Source organism: Ciconia boyciana, chromosome 1 (genome assembly GCF_034638445.1).
Source record: "Ciconia boyciana chromosome 1, ASM3463844v1, whole genome shotgun sequence".
Taxonomy (NCBI): domain Eukaryota; kingdom Metazoa; phylum Chordata; class Aves; order Ciconiiformes; family Ciconiidae; genus Ciconia; species Ciconia boyciana.
In genome coordinates, this window is record NC_132934.1 from 99157562 (window position 1) to 99169338 (window position 11777).

General features: G+C 40.2%; 1 protein-coding gene across 1 annotated transcript in view; it reads left to right on the forward strand.

The window, feature by feature from the left end:
* TMPRSS7 (transmembrane serine protease 7) overlaps positions 1-11295 on the forward strand; it is a 31079-nt gene extending 19784 nt beyond the window's left edge. The window contains exons 11-18 of the mRNA XM_072851472.1: positions 2705-2841; positions 4002-4109; positions 4753-4863; positions 5993-6109; positions 7637-7814; positions 7993-8261; positions 10130-10266; positions 11125-11295. Of these exons, the coding sequence (XP_072707573.1) occupies positions 2705-2841; positions 4002-4109; positions 4753-4863; positions 5993-6109; positions 7637-7814; positions 7993-8261; positions 10130-10266; positions 11125-11295 (1228 nt within the window). The remainder of the gene's footprint in view (positions 1-2704; positions 2842-4001; positions 4110-4752; positions 4864-5992; positions 6110-7636; positions 7815-7992; positions 8262-10129; positions 10267-11124) is intronic.
* Positions 11296-11777: the final 482 nt, after the last annotated feature.

Sequence of the window (11777 nt, forward strand, 5' to 3'; positions counted from 1 at the left end):
AAAAAAAATATGATTTAAAGCGTGAAACACTTTGATATTTGATTTTTTTGTTTGGTTTGTTTTCCCCAAATTTTAATGGTTAATGAAATGGGGGGGGACGCACCCCACCTTTTCAGCTTCCTGCAATTGCAGCTTATAGCATGCATATTCTGCTATCTTACGTAAAAAGGGTTAACAAGCTTCAGGAGACTGATCTTGATAAATAAAGACTGCTACCGTGAAGATGGTGCAGATAAGGTTCCTTTTAACCTCTAGGGCCAGCTTTATCTAACCAGAAACACTGAACACAACCATGCAGTTCTTCCTTGTCTTTCTTCCAGTGGACATGCAAATGTTCCTCTGTCTAGTCAGAGGAGTTACAGCTGATAAACTGCTTTTGCTGAAATTGTCATAGGCAGAAATATCAATGAGTCTCCGTGAGCAGACCGTTAGAGGTTTATGTGAACAAAGAGGTTGCCAGTGTTTTATTTTTCTTAGTCGTTGGTGCAACATCCCATTGTCTCTGCTGCAGGATGCATGTATCTACTCATCCCCTGAAAAGGTATCGCACTCCCTGCTTCGACATATGGGACAGGATCCCTTTAATTAGTTTCTCTCTGTAGCAATGGCACAGTTACAGATAGTGCCTTGCAATGTCCATTTGTCCCAGACTTGGAAAAATGGCTAGTAAAACACCAGCAGAAGGCTCCCAAGGATCTGTAGCTCTGTCTTACAAATCCTACAAGCATATGGCATTTCTCACTGTGTACAGGAGATAGCTTCCTTGATGCAGCTCTCTCAGCTCTTCCACAGATGGGCAGGAGCTTCCTCTACTTCTGGCAAGATGAGGTGGTTTTATGTGGCTGAGAAGTGGTCAATGCAGCCTGCAATATTTATTTTTTTTTTTTGAATGGTGCTAAGGTTTGTTGGAGGGAAGTTGTCTAAGTCATTGACAGAAGGAGAAATGTAGAAAATGTCTGTGGGCTAATTGAGGGGAATCAGATGATTAGGTGGCATTTTGCTATGCACTTTGGCAGGCTGTTTTAGGTTGGGAACATTGATGACAGAGATACTAAAATGAGTGAGAATGAGACTTCCTGTAGCAGGAATTCTTCACTCTTAGCCCTGATAGATTTTTTTTTTTTTTTTTTTTTTGACAATTAACTTTACTGTAGTAGAAGGCTGTTAAATTAACTCTCTTTGCATCTGTTTTCAGGATTTGTAAGAGGAGTCTATTTTTTAAATTGTTTTGTTCATTTATTTTTCTCATTGCTGGAACAGAATCTCTTAGGTCTATTAAAAGGATGTTTCATTTTCATAGGGTGAAACAAAGCAGATATGGAAACATATGAATGAGCATGGCTATTCCCTATGGCATGCTTCAGTGGGGTGCACAGGACACCAGGCAACATCTATCCACATGGAAATCACTGCCCAATTTCCCTTCATTCATTGACATGAAGAGTGGTCCTGGTGCAATGCCTGGTGTTTCCAAAATAAACAAAGGAAATATTTACCTCTGGATCACAGTCCATTAGTCTGTTTAACAATAGAGTAATCCATTTTCATGTTCTTCAAGTTCATTCTAACTGCAGTGTGTGACCTTGCACTGCTGTCAGGCAAGCGTGTGTGCCAAGTGTGCTAAGAATCAATACAGCTGCTTCTGCTCTTAAATGTACTTAGACTGATAAGTACTTTTCTTGACAGGAGTCTTAAAGCCGGATGTTTTTCTCCTAAGTGCTGCATTTTTGGGGAGTTTTAGTGGAACAGAAGAGAGGGTCCTTATTTCTACTTCTAGAACAACCTGTGCTGTCAATATTCACTGGTTGACTACATTTAAAACACTTTCCTTTTTTTTTTTTTTTTTTAAAGCACAATGCAGCAACCTTTCCCTGTTAAAGAGGTTTTTTTGTTTTGTTTTAGGTTATTTTTTTTCAGCTAGAGTAGCATCTAAATGCCAGTTGCAACATCTTTGGCATCTTTGATGAAAGGGGCAATAGAAATGCATTAGCAATGGGTGGATTAAATGTTTGCTGACATCAGGGAGCATTTAGGTTTCTCTGAGTTAAGTGGCACCTAGGCAGAAGTCCAAGGGACCTCTTTGCCAAAATGGCAGCTTAAAGTAGATGCATGCCCAAGGGATTATTTTTTTTCATCTAGACTAGTTATTTGAAGACATGACTTTCAAAGGTAAATTTCAGGAATGTTAATGGTGGATGAAGGCTGTGTGACTACTTAGAAATATTTTCAGTTTCACTAAATCTATTCCCCTCTGCCTCCAAAGTAGTGGGACCAATTTTATCCCAATGCCTTTGTGCACTCTTCTTTAGGGGCAATCCTCAAAATCAAGAACACCTAAAGTTGCTCTCCACTGTGCTGACATTTCCCCTCCCACCAAATTTACTTAAGTCTTCCCAAAAATCTGAATCTTTTGAAAACAGGTATCAGAAGTGGTGACAAAAGTACCCATGTTTGTCTTGACATATTTCTTCATTACATTTCCATTCCTCTAGACTTTCTGGCAAAACATTCTGCTTGCATGTGTGTGCTCATGTAGGATTATGACCAGCATTTTGGGGAATTTGGGTACTGTTTGAGATTCTGGTTTTTAATTAAAGTATGGCAGCTGACTGTATTGCTGAATTTCAGTGATGTTGACAATTAAATTGTATGTAAGGTAATTTTGATGTGAAGGCTGCTCTAGAACTCCATTGAACACTTTTAGGTACTGCGGTTACTATGTTGATCACCAAACAGTCTTCCACATTGCAAGTTCTTCTGTCAACATCGAGCTTCAGTGCAGTTCAAAAGTCTCAGAGAAGCCACTTCTGGTGGAGTACGGCAGCTATAACATCAGCCAGCGTAAGATGGATTTTATCTTTTTCAACCCATCTTTGCATTTCAGACCTGTGAAGCAGCATTTTTCAGGTCCAGTAGGGTTTAATTAGGTTTACACAGGAAATTCTCTGTTGGGTTTTTGTTTAATTTCTTTTCTAATCTTGCTAAGTCAGATCACTAGCAAACAAAGAGCCTTTTCTAGCTCATCAAGGCTATGCAGCTAAGAATTGTGGGCATGTGCAGCATGCTCTGGTTTCCTGTATGCACCCAGTCTGCTCTCTTCTGCACAGTCCTTAAAGCTTCCTGCGTGGCTACGACCACCGTGCAGTCAAACAGTCTGCTGTTCCTGTTTGTTTTCATCCCCAAGGTTTTGTTTGCAATGTTTCTATTACTACAAAGACTTCCAGGTAATAAACAGAGGATACCAAATAACCAACTGTTTATTCCAGTGTTTCCATCAGTTTAAATACTTTGTGTGCAAGCAGAAACCTGAGCTGAAAAAAAAATCACAAAAAGTTGATAAAATAGTCTACTGACTGTGAGTTTTTTCAAGTCCTGAAACAGACAACTGTATACTAATACTTTTTCCCCATGTTAATCTTATGTATTCATGCTGTTAAAGTAGTAGAGAAGCAATGGTTTACAGCCATAGCTACTTGTCATATTAGAGCAATTTTATGCATTGCATATATGTGGAGTATGTAAAAATATGGTAACTTCATGATTTTATTTTAAAAGGCAAACATTTATTTAATTCATAAGTCACCTCAATACAGGTTACTAACTGAAGTTGCAAAGTGCTGCAAATTTTGGTTATTGAAAGTGAGACTATCCTTTAAAAGAAGATGGCATTCTAAGCTGTCTTGCGTTGCACCATAAAACACTGGCTGATCCGGTCCAGTCCCAGTGTAGAGCCTGCAGTACATATTGCAGTAACAGCTGAATTGGAACTTTAGAGATGTTTTTTCTTCTTTTTTAAATCCCAGTTGTCAACATCTGAACTCAATTTAAGTGCTGGCAATGCATACCAACTATTAAATTTAGATCAACTTTATCATTCCTTGGAACAGCTTAGTGACTGTAAATTGAAATGAGCTGGCAATATTTGGGAAAAAGAAACTTTTAAGTTGTTTTGGTTTTTTGGTTTTTTGTTTTGTTTTGGTTTTGTTTTGTTTTATCTCCAGCATGTCCACCTGGACATTTCAAGTGTTCTACTGGCTTATGCATCCAGCAGATGCAGCGCTGTGATGGGATAAACAACTGCTTTGATGAAAGCGATGAACTCTTTTGTGGTTTGTATTCACTTACTAGAGATCTTGACTGGAAAACCTGATGAATGTACTCTCTCATCTTAGAAGGCAGCTGGAACAAGGTGAAAATCTTTTTAGGGGGGAGAAAAAAAAAAAGATGTTTCCAGCTTCCTTTGTATCTCCAGGTACAGACTATCAGTCAGTCTCCTGAGTGCTTAATTCACAGTTAATTAACAAGGGACGAAACTAAGAATGAAGAAGGTATGATACTGGAAAGAATGAGGAAGAAAGTTAGATGTGCAAAAATAGCTGTAATAGGCTATATTTTAGTTTTTCCTCATGTGATAAATGCTGCTAATTATAAAGTTCTGTTCTATTTTGAGATTAGTTATTTTATTTTTGGGGGTGAATGACAAATTGTGGTGCATAGAGTAGATGAGAGTGATAATAAATGTCCATAGTGAAAGAGGGTTAGAACTTGGACCACTCCACTTGGGACAATGTGTGAACTGGGATAGGACACTGAACTCTTTTGTGCTCCATTTTCTCCATGCATAATGTAGCACTCGTACTCATCCTTGTACCATGCAGTAAAGCTGTGAAAGTGGTACCTGGGCATAGTCAGAAGGGTAGTGTCAGCACTACAAGCATGTTTCTGTAGCTGATTTGACTTATGTTTTTAAAGTTTTCCCTGAGTGGAACTGTAACTCCAGCTTCGCAATGCAGGATAACCTGCTTGTCTGCAATGGAGTAAGTGACTGTGAGAATGGAAAAGATGAGCAGAACTGCACTCACAGTAAGGCTACTCTCTCAATTTTAATTTTTTTTTCCTCTCTTCTATCATCTGTCCAATCCTGACTTGAATAGTGGATGCTGTATTCAAAGAGTTAAGAGGCACTATCAAATCTAACTCAGGCTATATAATTCTGTTGAGTTTTCTGATATGCTTATAAACAAGCTGTTATTGATTTAAAACTCTTTCTTTTTAATGAGCTCATGAACATCTGTTTCAGCAAAATACTGGCAGAATAATTAAGTACTCTGGGTGCAGGATGAGGATCTGGAGATTTAAAGCCTGAATCCCAGATTTTAGCTCTTTAAAGAATAATCTGTGCAAATTATTTCCTGGATCTGTTTTACCATCTGTAAAATAACTATAAAAATGATAGTTTCTCTGGAGCAGTGTTCAGGGTTACAAGGTTAATGTGTTTAAAATGCTATGGAAGCTATAAATTTAGCATTAGGCACACTAAAGTTTTGAGTCAGCCATTTCTTTAACTTTTTAGAATAAATGGACACCATGACATATAAAAGGGAGCACAACTGGGAAGTGCTGCATGTAACTTTTTTAAAGAAAAGTAATGGTTTTTGACCTGCTTGACTAGACAGTCTGTGTAAACGGTTACAGGATACTTCTGTGTGTTGACAAGAATAGATTGGGTTTGAGTGGCCTCATTTATTGCGAGCCACAGGGAAATAGGAAAATGCCAAGGTTGGGGTTGCAGTTTAACTGAATACAATTAGTAAGACTGCTTTCACTACTATCTTTCATTTCATACTTAATACTGAAATATAAAGGAGGGCTTCTTTCCAGACTACTGGATGTTTTATCTTTCTAGCCTAACACTTGCTCTACAGCTAAGTTTTCGCTACTATATCCATGTTCATTAGTGCTATGGGAAAGGATGGGAGGAAATCTTTGTTCAGACTCGGCCAACTTGATTCAAGCCTTAGTATAGATGCAGTTCTACTTGAATAGTTTATTCTACTTAGAGATTAGTTTAAGCCATCCCAGTCAAAGTGCTCTTTTGCTATGCTCCCTCCTATCTATTAATACATGTATGAATCTTTTATCTGTTCAGACATGTCTTCACGTGTTAAGCTGAGCCAAGTCTTTCCCCCCCCCCCCCCCCCAACTATTTCAGGTGTCCCTTGCAACAACCACACGTTTAAGTGCAGGAATAACATTTGCATTAGGAAACAAAATGCAAAGTGTGATGGGACTGTGGACTGTATTGATCGAAGTGATGAAAGCAGCTGCAGTAAGTCCCTCTCAAACGTTCATCTTTTTGAACTGTGAACTTTTTACACAATAAACCCTTTATTTCTTCCTGCTTTGGAGTGGGTACAACTCATGCAGCGCGTATTGAGTTTTTATTGCATCCTCTCAGTGATAGTGGGGTAATGATCAGCTACTAGTTTACTTCAGGTCTGGTTGCAGAATTTCCTAAGTTCTTTAGGAGGGTGAGCTTACTGTTATGGGGAGACTTAGTCAGCTGTAATGCTTATTGTAACTATGTTAAGGAGCAGGGAAGCAGCGTTAATTGCAGAGTGAACTTGGCTAGCTGGTAAGACAGCATTTTTGTTGCCTGCAGCAGTGTCAGGCAACAAAGTGTACTTCTGTTGGAGTCAGACTTTATTTGGACTTCAGGAGTGACACAACTGCAATGAGATAAAAACCACAAACTTTTCACTTCTCTGGCTATTCTGCATTGTGAAGACCCCAATATTTCATAGTATCAAGCTGGGTTCTAGTCTCAAATCTTCCTAAAGTAACCTCTGTACAAGCTTTTCAGGTTTTTTTTGCTGTAAAGTGAACAGGTGATTGTTACTGCAGTAGCAATAAAAGTGGGGTTAAGATTAGTTGCTTAAACTGAATATTCTCGGGTATTTTGTCCGGCCATCAGCTATTTCTGGCATGCTACCTGTATGTCAAATCTACCAGCATCTGCCTTGGATCCAGTAGGACATCTTAAAAGACCAGCCATATGCCTACTTGTGTTTGGAAACATTAATGCTGCTTTCAATTCTTTGGCTGAGTGCTGGAAAGTGCCCAGAAGTGTTAACACCTGAGTGTGGGACTAAAACTCCTGAGCAGAGGCTTTATGTGCATGCACTAGGGATGGGCACGAAGGCCTACAGAGGGGTCTTTCTCTGTTGCTTTTCAAATTACAGTGTTCAGCTTTTTGTGCTGAGACATGACTTCTTCATCTGTGAGTTAGTAATATACAACATTTTCAGACTTTCAGTTGTTTCCATGCAAATTATTGATTGGACCGCCTGGTTTCTGAAATAATAAATTACCAAACTCCACATATGTGGCTGCTACTATAAACATTTTTCTTGTATTGTTCCCACTGTTTTGGCAAGAAATAAGTGTCCTGATGATGCTGAACTTCCTTCCTTCCTGATGGACTCCTTTCAGTTCAGGGCTGACAGTATTAAAAAGAGATGAGGGATTGTCCATTTTTATATATTCATTTTGATGCCTGTTAAATCAATGGATCCTTTGACATTTCTGACACAAGAAGTATTTAGAGGCCAATTTCTGTAGCAGAGCTAGAAAATAAACTTATTAAATTTCCCAGGCCAGTGCCTTTTTTTATGAAGTCGCCTCTTGTTTCAGGAACAGAGTAGCCAAATACAGAAGTTTTCTGATTAGAGTGGGGCAAGGAAATAGATTTCAAAACATTTCAAAGTGCAAGATTCTTTCATGCCCTATGTGGGAAGCACTTTCATTAAAGGAAAGCACTGGGGATGGAGATTCTAACATGAAATATCCCTTGCAGGTTGTGGCAGCAGCAAGAGCAGCAATCCCATCTCTCGGATTGTAGGCGGTACGAACACTGAGGAAGGTGAATGGCCCTGGCAGGTCAGCCTCCATTTTGTGGGAGCTGCTTACTGCGGGGCATCAGTGATATCGAAAGAATGGCTTGTGTCTGCAGCTCACTGCTTTCAAGGGAGCAAGTAAGCAGTCTTCCCCCTAACTCTGTCCCAAACATCGCCAGCATCCCCAAACACCTTTATCATCCAGAGTGTGAACCACACTGAGGCGGGATGTGCCCTCATCTTTTACCTGCCCTGCTCTTGGGGGGTGTTTTGGGGTACTTTTAAAGAGGTGGCTTGTTTTTTTGCTCCCGACCAGGCTGGCTGACCCCAGAGCGTGGCGTGCTCACCTGGGAATGCAAACGCAAGGCCGTGCAAAGTTTGTATCTAAGGTGAGACGGATCATCGTCCACGAATATTACAACAGCAGGAACTACGACTATGACATTGCACTGCTGCAGCTGAGCAAGCCATGGCCGGACACAATGAGCCACGTCATTCAGCCGATCTGCGTGCCTCCCTTTTCGCACAAAGTCCGTAGTGGTGACAAGTGCTGGATAACAGGTTGGGGCCAAAAGCAGGAAATGGGTGAGTTTTATAGCTTCAGTCAAGCTAATTTTGTTCCCAGGTAAACAGCAGCCTTCACAGCTGTGGGTGTGTGTGCCGGACACCTGCTTTTGTTCAATGGCTGAGTTGTGCAGAAAATCATGTTTTGAATTTGCTGTCCTATGGAAGTAGGTTCCTGCATGCACATACCTTCATATGCTCAGGAAAACTGGCTGCTGGTCCTGTGGATCTGGAAGTCCCGTGTGCTCGTGCTGTTAGCTAAGACTTGCAGGGAGCTACACTTACTCTGAAATAACACAGTATTGTTTTTCCCCTGTGTTATTCTTGGAGGTGTGGTAGCACACCTAAATGGACCTTCTGCTGCTTGCCGCAGGAGGATGAAACTGCTGTCTCCCTCCTCCTGCCTCCAGCCTCTGTAGGCAGAACAGCCCTGTGGCACCCTGTGGCGCAGAACAGCCCTGTGGCGCCTTGACAAAATGGCCACCCCATTGACAAAATGGCCGCCCCAGTAATGGTGGGTTGCCCCAGGGCAGGGGTAGGCCTGGCCCTCCCACTACCTTGTCCTGAGCTGCCTCTTCCCTGGTACGAATGCTGGTACCTTCTGCCCCTCTTGTGGCTGCTTTCCTAAAGCCCTTCCAGTGTAACTGTAGGTGTGATGGCTTCTCTCGGCGTAAATCGTGTAACCGCCACCGTGCCAAGCCCCGGGTCTGCCAGCACAGGCCTGGCCCAGGTGGTTTGTCTGCACCTGCAGGGCTGCCCTCTCGGGGCTGCCAGCACCATGCCAGCCTGGACACTCCGCCAGAGAGGCACATGTGTGGTGCAAGGCAGCGACAGGTAGTTAACCTCCAGTATTTTGACTTGGTGTTCACAGCCAGAATTACCACCTGCCAAAGCACATTTAGCCTCTCTATAAATAGCTGTGAGAGAATATATGGTTGCGAACCAAGTGCAACCACCTTACCAGGAAAGGATGGTGGTTACAGACGTGTGGTGTGGTGCAGTGTCTCTCTTTGGCCTACTGGTTAGTCACCCGTACAATTTAAAAGCTGATTATTTGAAAGATAAATGTGATGCCTCAAAAAAGAGATTTCTTTTCCCTGTTCCCCTCTTTTCCCTTCATTGGTTTATACAATTTGATTGCCAAATCAGTCTTTTAAGTATTTTTTGAGTATACTTTATTACATACCAGCTTCATCAAATTCTGCAACAAAGTTTCATGATGTAAACCAGCGCTTGCATATTTGAATATGTTGGTGAAGTTTCTTTGGCTATATCCAGATCTCGAGAAGATCACCTGGTGATATTATTAGAGCTGTTGTATTGAAAGGAGGGGACAATTCAGTTTAATTCTGTTTTTCCAGAAGTATGTGTTTTACAGAAAAGAGGTATTTTAGCAAATTGTCAGACAGATGGGGCCAAATTTGAGATATGTTCAAGTTCTTTATGCTACCAAAAGAGCAATTTGTATTCTGTAACTCTGACTCATTTTAATTTTGGATCCAGCCCCTTCAGAGACACCACTCTAATTGCAAATCTGTCTTGTGATGATCCAAATACCTTTGTAAAATCCTATTTCCTTTTAAAAATAAGAAGAGAATAAATTAAGAAATCTTGAGACATTTTGCAAAAGGCATTAGAAAAAGCTTTTTGGCAAGCCCTAGTGGTTATGCCATTGTATCTGGTGTGGCCAAAGGACCAAGCTCACATTACATAAATACCTGATACTTAAGTGGTTTTCTGTGCTGTTGCAGTTAGTTGTTTGGAATCTGGAATAACTTGGATGTCAAAAGTGTCTGTGGATATTTTCTGAAGATTCTTGTTTTGCCTTTCAATAGATGAGTAAAATGCTAAGCTCTGTTGAATCATCCTTCTTTCAATTTTTTTTCCAGATAATGAAGGTTCGGCAATACTTCAGAAAGCAGAGGTAGAAATTATTGACCAAACGTTATGTCATTCCACATACGGGATTATCACAGCTAGGATGTTTTGTGCTGGACTAATGTCTGGGAAAAGAGATGGATGCAAAGTATGTATCTTAGCACACCTTGCGTAGAGTTTATCTCGTCTTTCACTGTTGCATGATGAGGTGTAAGAACTGACTGGCAAACCACTTTATGGTCCATACACTTTGGTTCTGAAAAACAGCAATGTAAGAGTTATCTATCAGCAAATCTGTCATCTGGGTGTTTTCAGAGTTTTGCTGCATTATGTATATGAACAGCATCACTAAGTTTTGGCTGCAGGCCATGGGCCGGTCAATTTGCAAGTCCCAGTAACAAGTCGAAGTCAGGCAATTTTTGGTACAAGAGTCTCTCAGTTGAAGAAAAAACTGAGAAACTAGCTTGTCTCTTTTCAGGACCCCTCCCAACTTGGAACTACAGGGCTATCTGATAAGATGCAGACAACTCGGCATAAATTTTCAAATGTATGATAAATCTGATCTGGAAATGCTGAAAGATAATAAAAGTGAAGTTCTGAATTTACTTCTAGTGAATAGTAATAAAACTATATATATACACACATGATATATATTTGTATAATATATTTTATATTACATATGTTATATAATATATACTGTATTATATTATATAAAATTTATATAAACCATATATATTTACTACTAAAATAGTAGTAAATGTACTGCTAAAATACTAGTGAAAGTACTTTTTTTTATAATGGAGATCTGGAATCTTCAAGATGCTCTAGCTTTCACTGAAAAAAAACCCTGTTGACTATCTGATGGTTTGAACTGTGTGAATGTGAAAATATATGTGAAAATATAATAACTGTTGGAATTACTCAGGCAAAATGTCTTCTGTGGAATGTTGTCCCAGTTTTAATAATCTGTATTGTAAACATATACAACTCAATATATTCTTTTTAGGGTGATTCTGGTGGACCATTGTCATGTCAAAGCAATGGAGATGGAAAATGGTTTTTGACTGGCATTGTTAGCTGGGGTTATGGATGTGGAAGACCAAATTTCCCTGGTGTCTACACAAAAGTGTCAAATTTTGCATCATGGATTCATAAATATGCACCTTCAGTCTTGTAACTTGAAAACTGTTTTGCTGGAATAAAACATGTCCTGGATATCTTCATTAAAAATCATATTTGGTAAAACTGTTCAGTGGTGGAGCTTCTTTGTATGTCTCCCTGCTGACTCAATATTTGATTCTGGAGTACACATATGGAAGTAACAAATACCCTTTCGTCAAACGTTGGTGAAAGAGGAAGAGACTGATCCTGCGGTGGTTGTTCTATGCAGATGTCTGGAGACACAGCAGGAGGTGTAATAATAAACTTCTGGCACTTTGTATTCATTTTCCAGGCACCAGCTAAGTGCCTGTGCAATCTGTCGGGAATCTGAAGAAACAACTGACCAGCCAGAGACAGAGCTCAAGTCTCAGTCATTTCCTCTGAGATGTGTATGGCCCAATACAGTCGTGACTGTGAAATAGCAATCAACTGTTAGTACTCTTTGCAAATACTACTTTCCCTACCTCCTCCAGCAAGAACAGCTGATAGAGAGAGGGA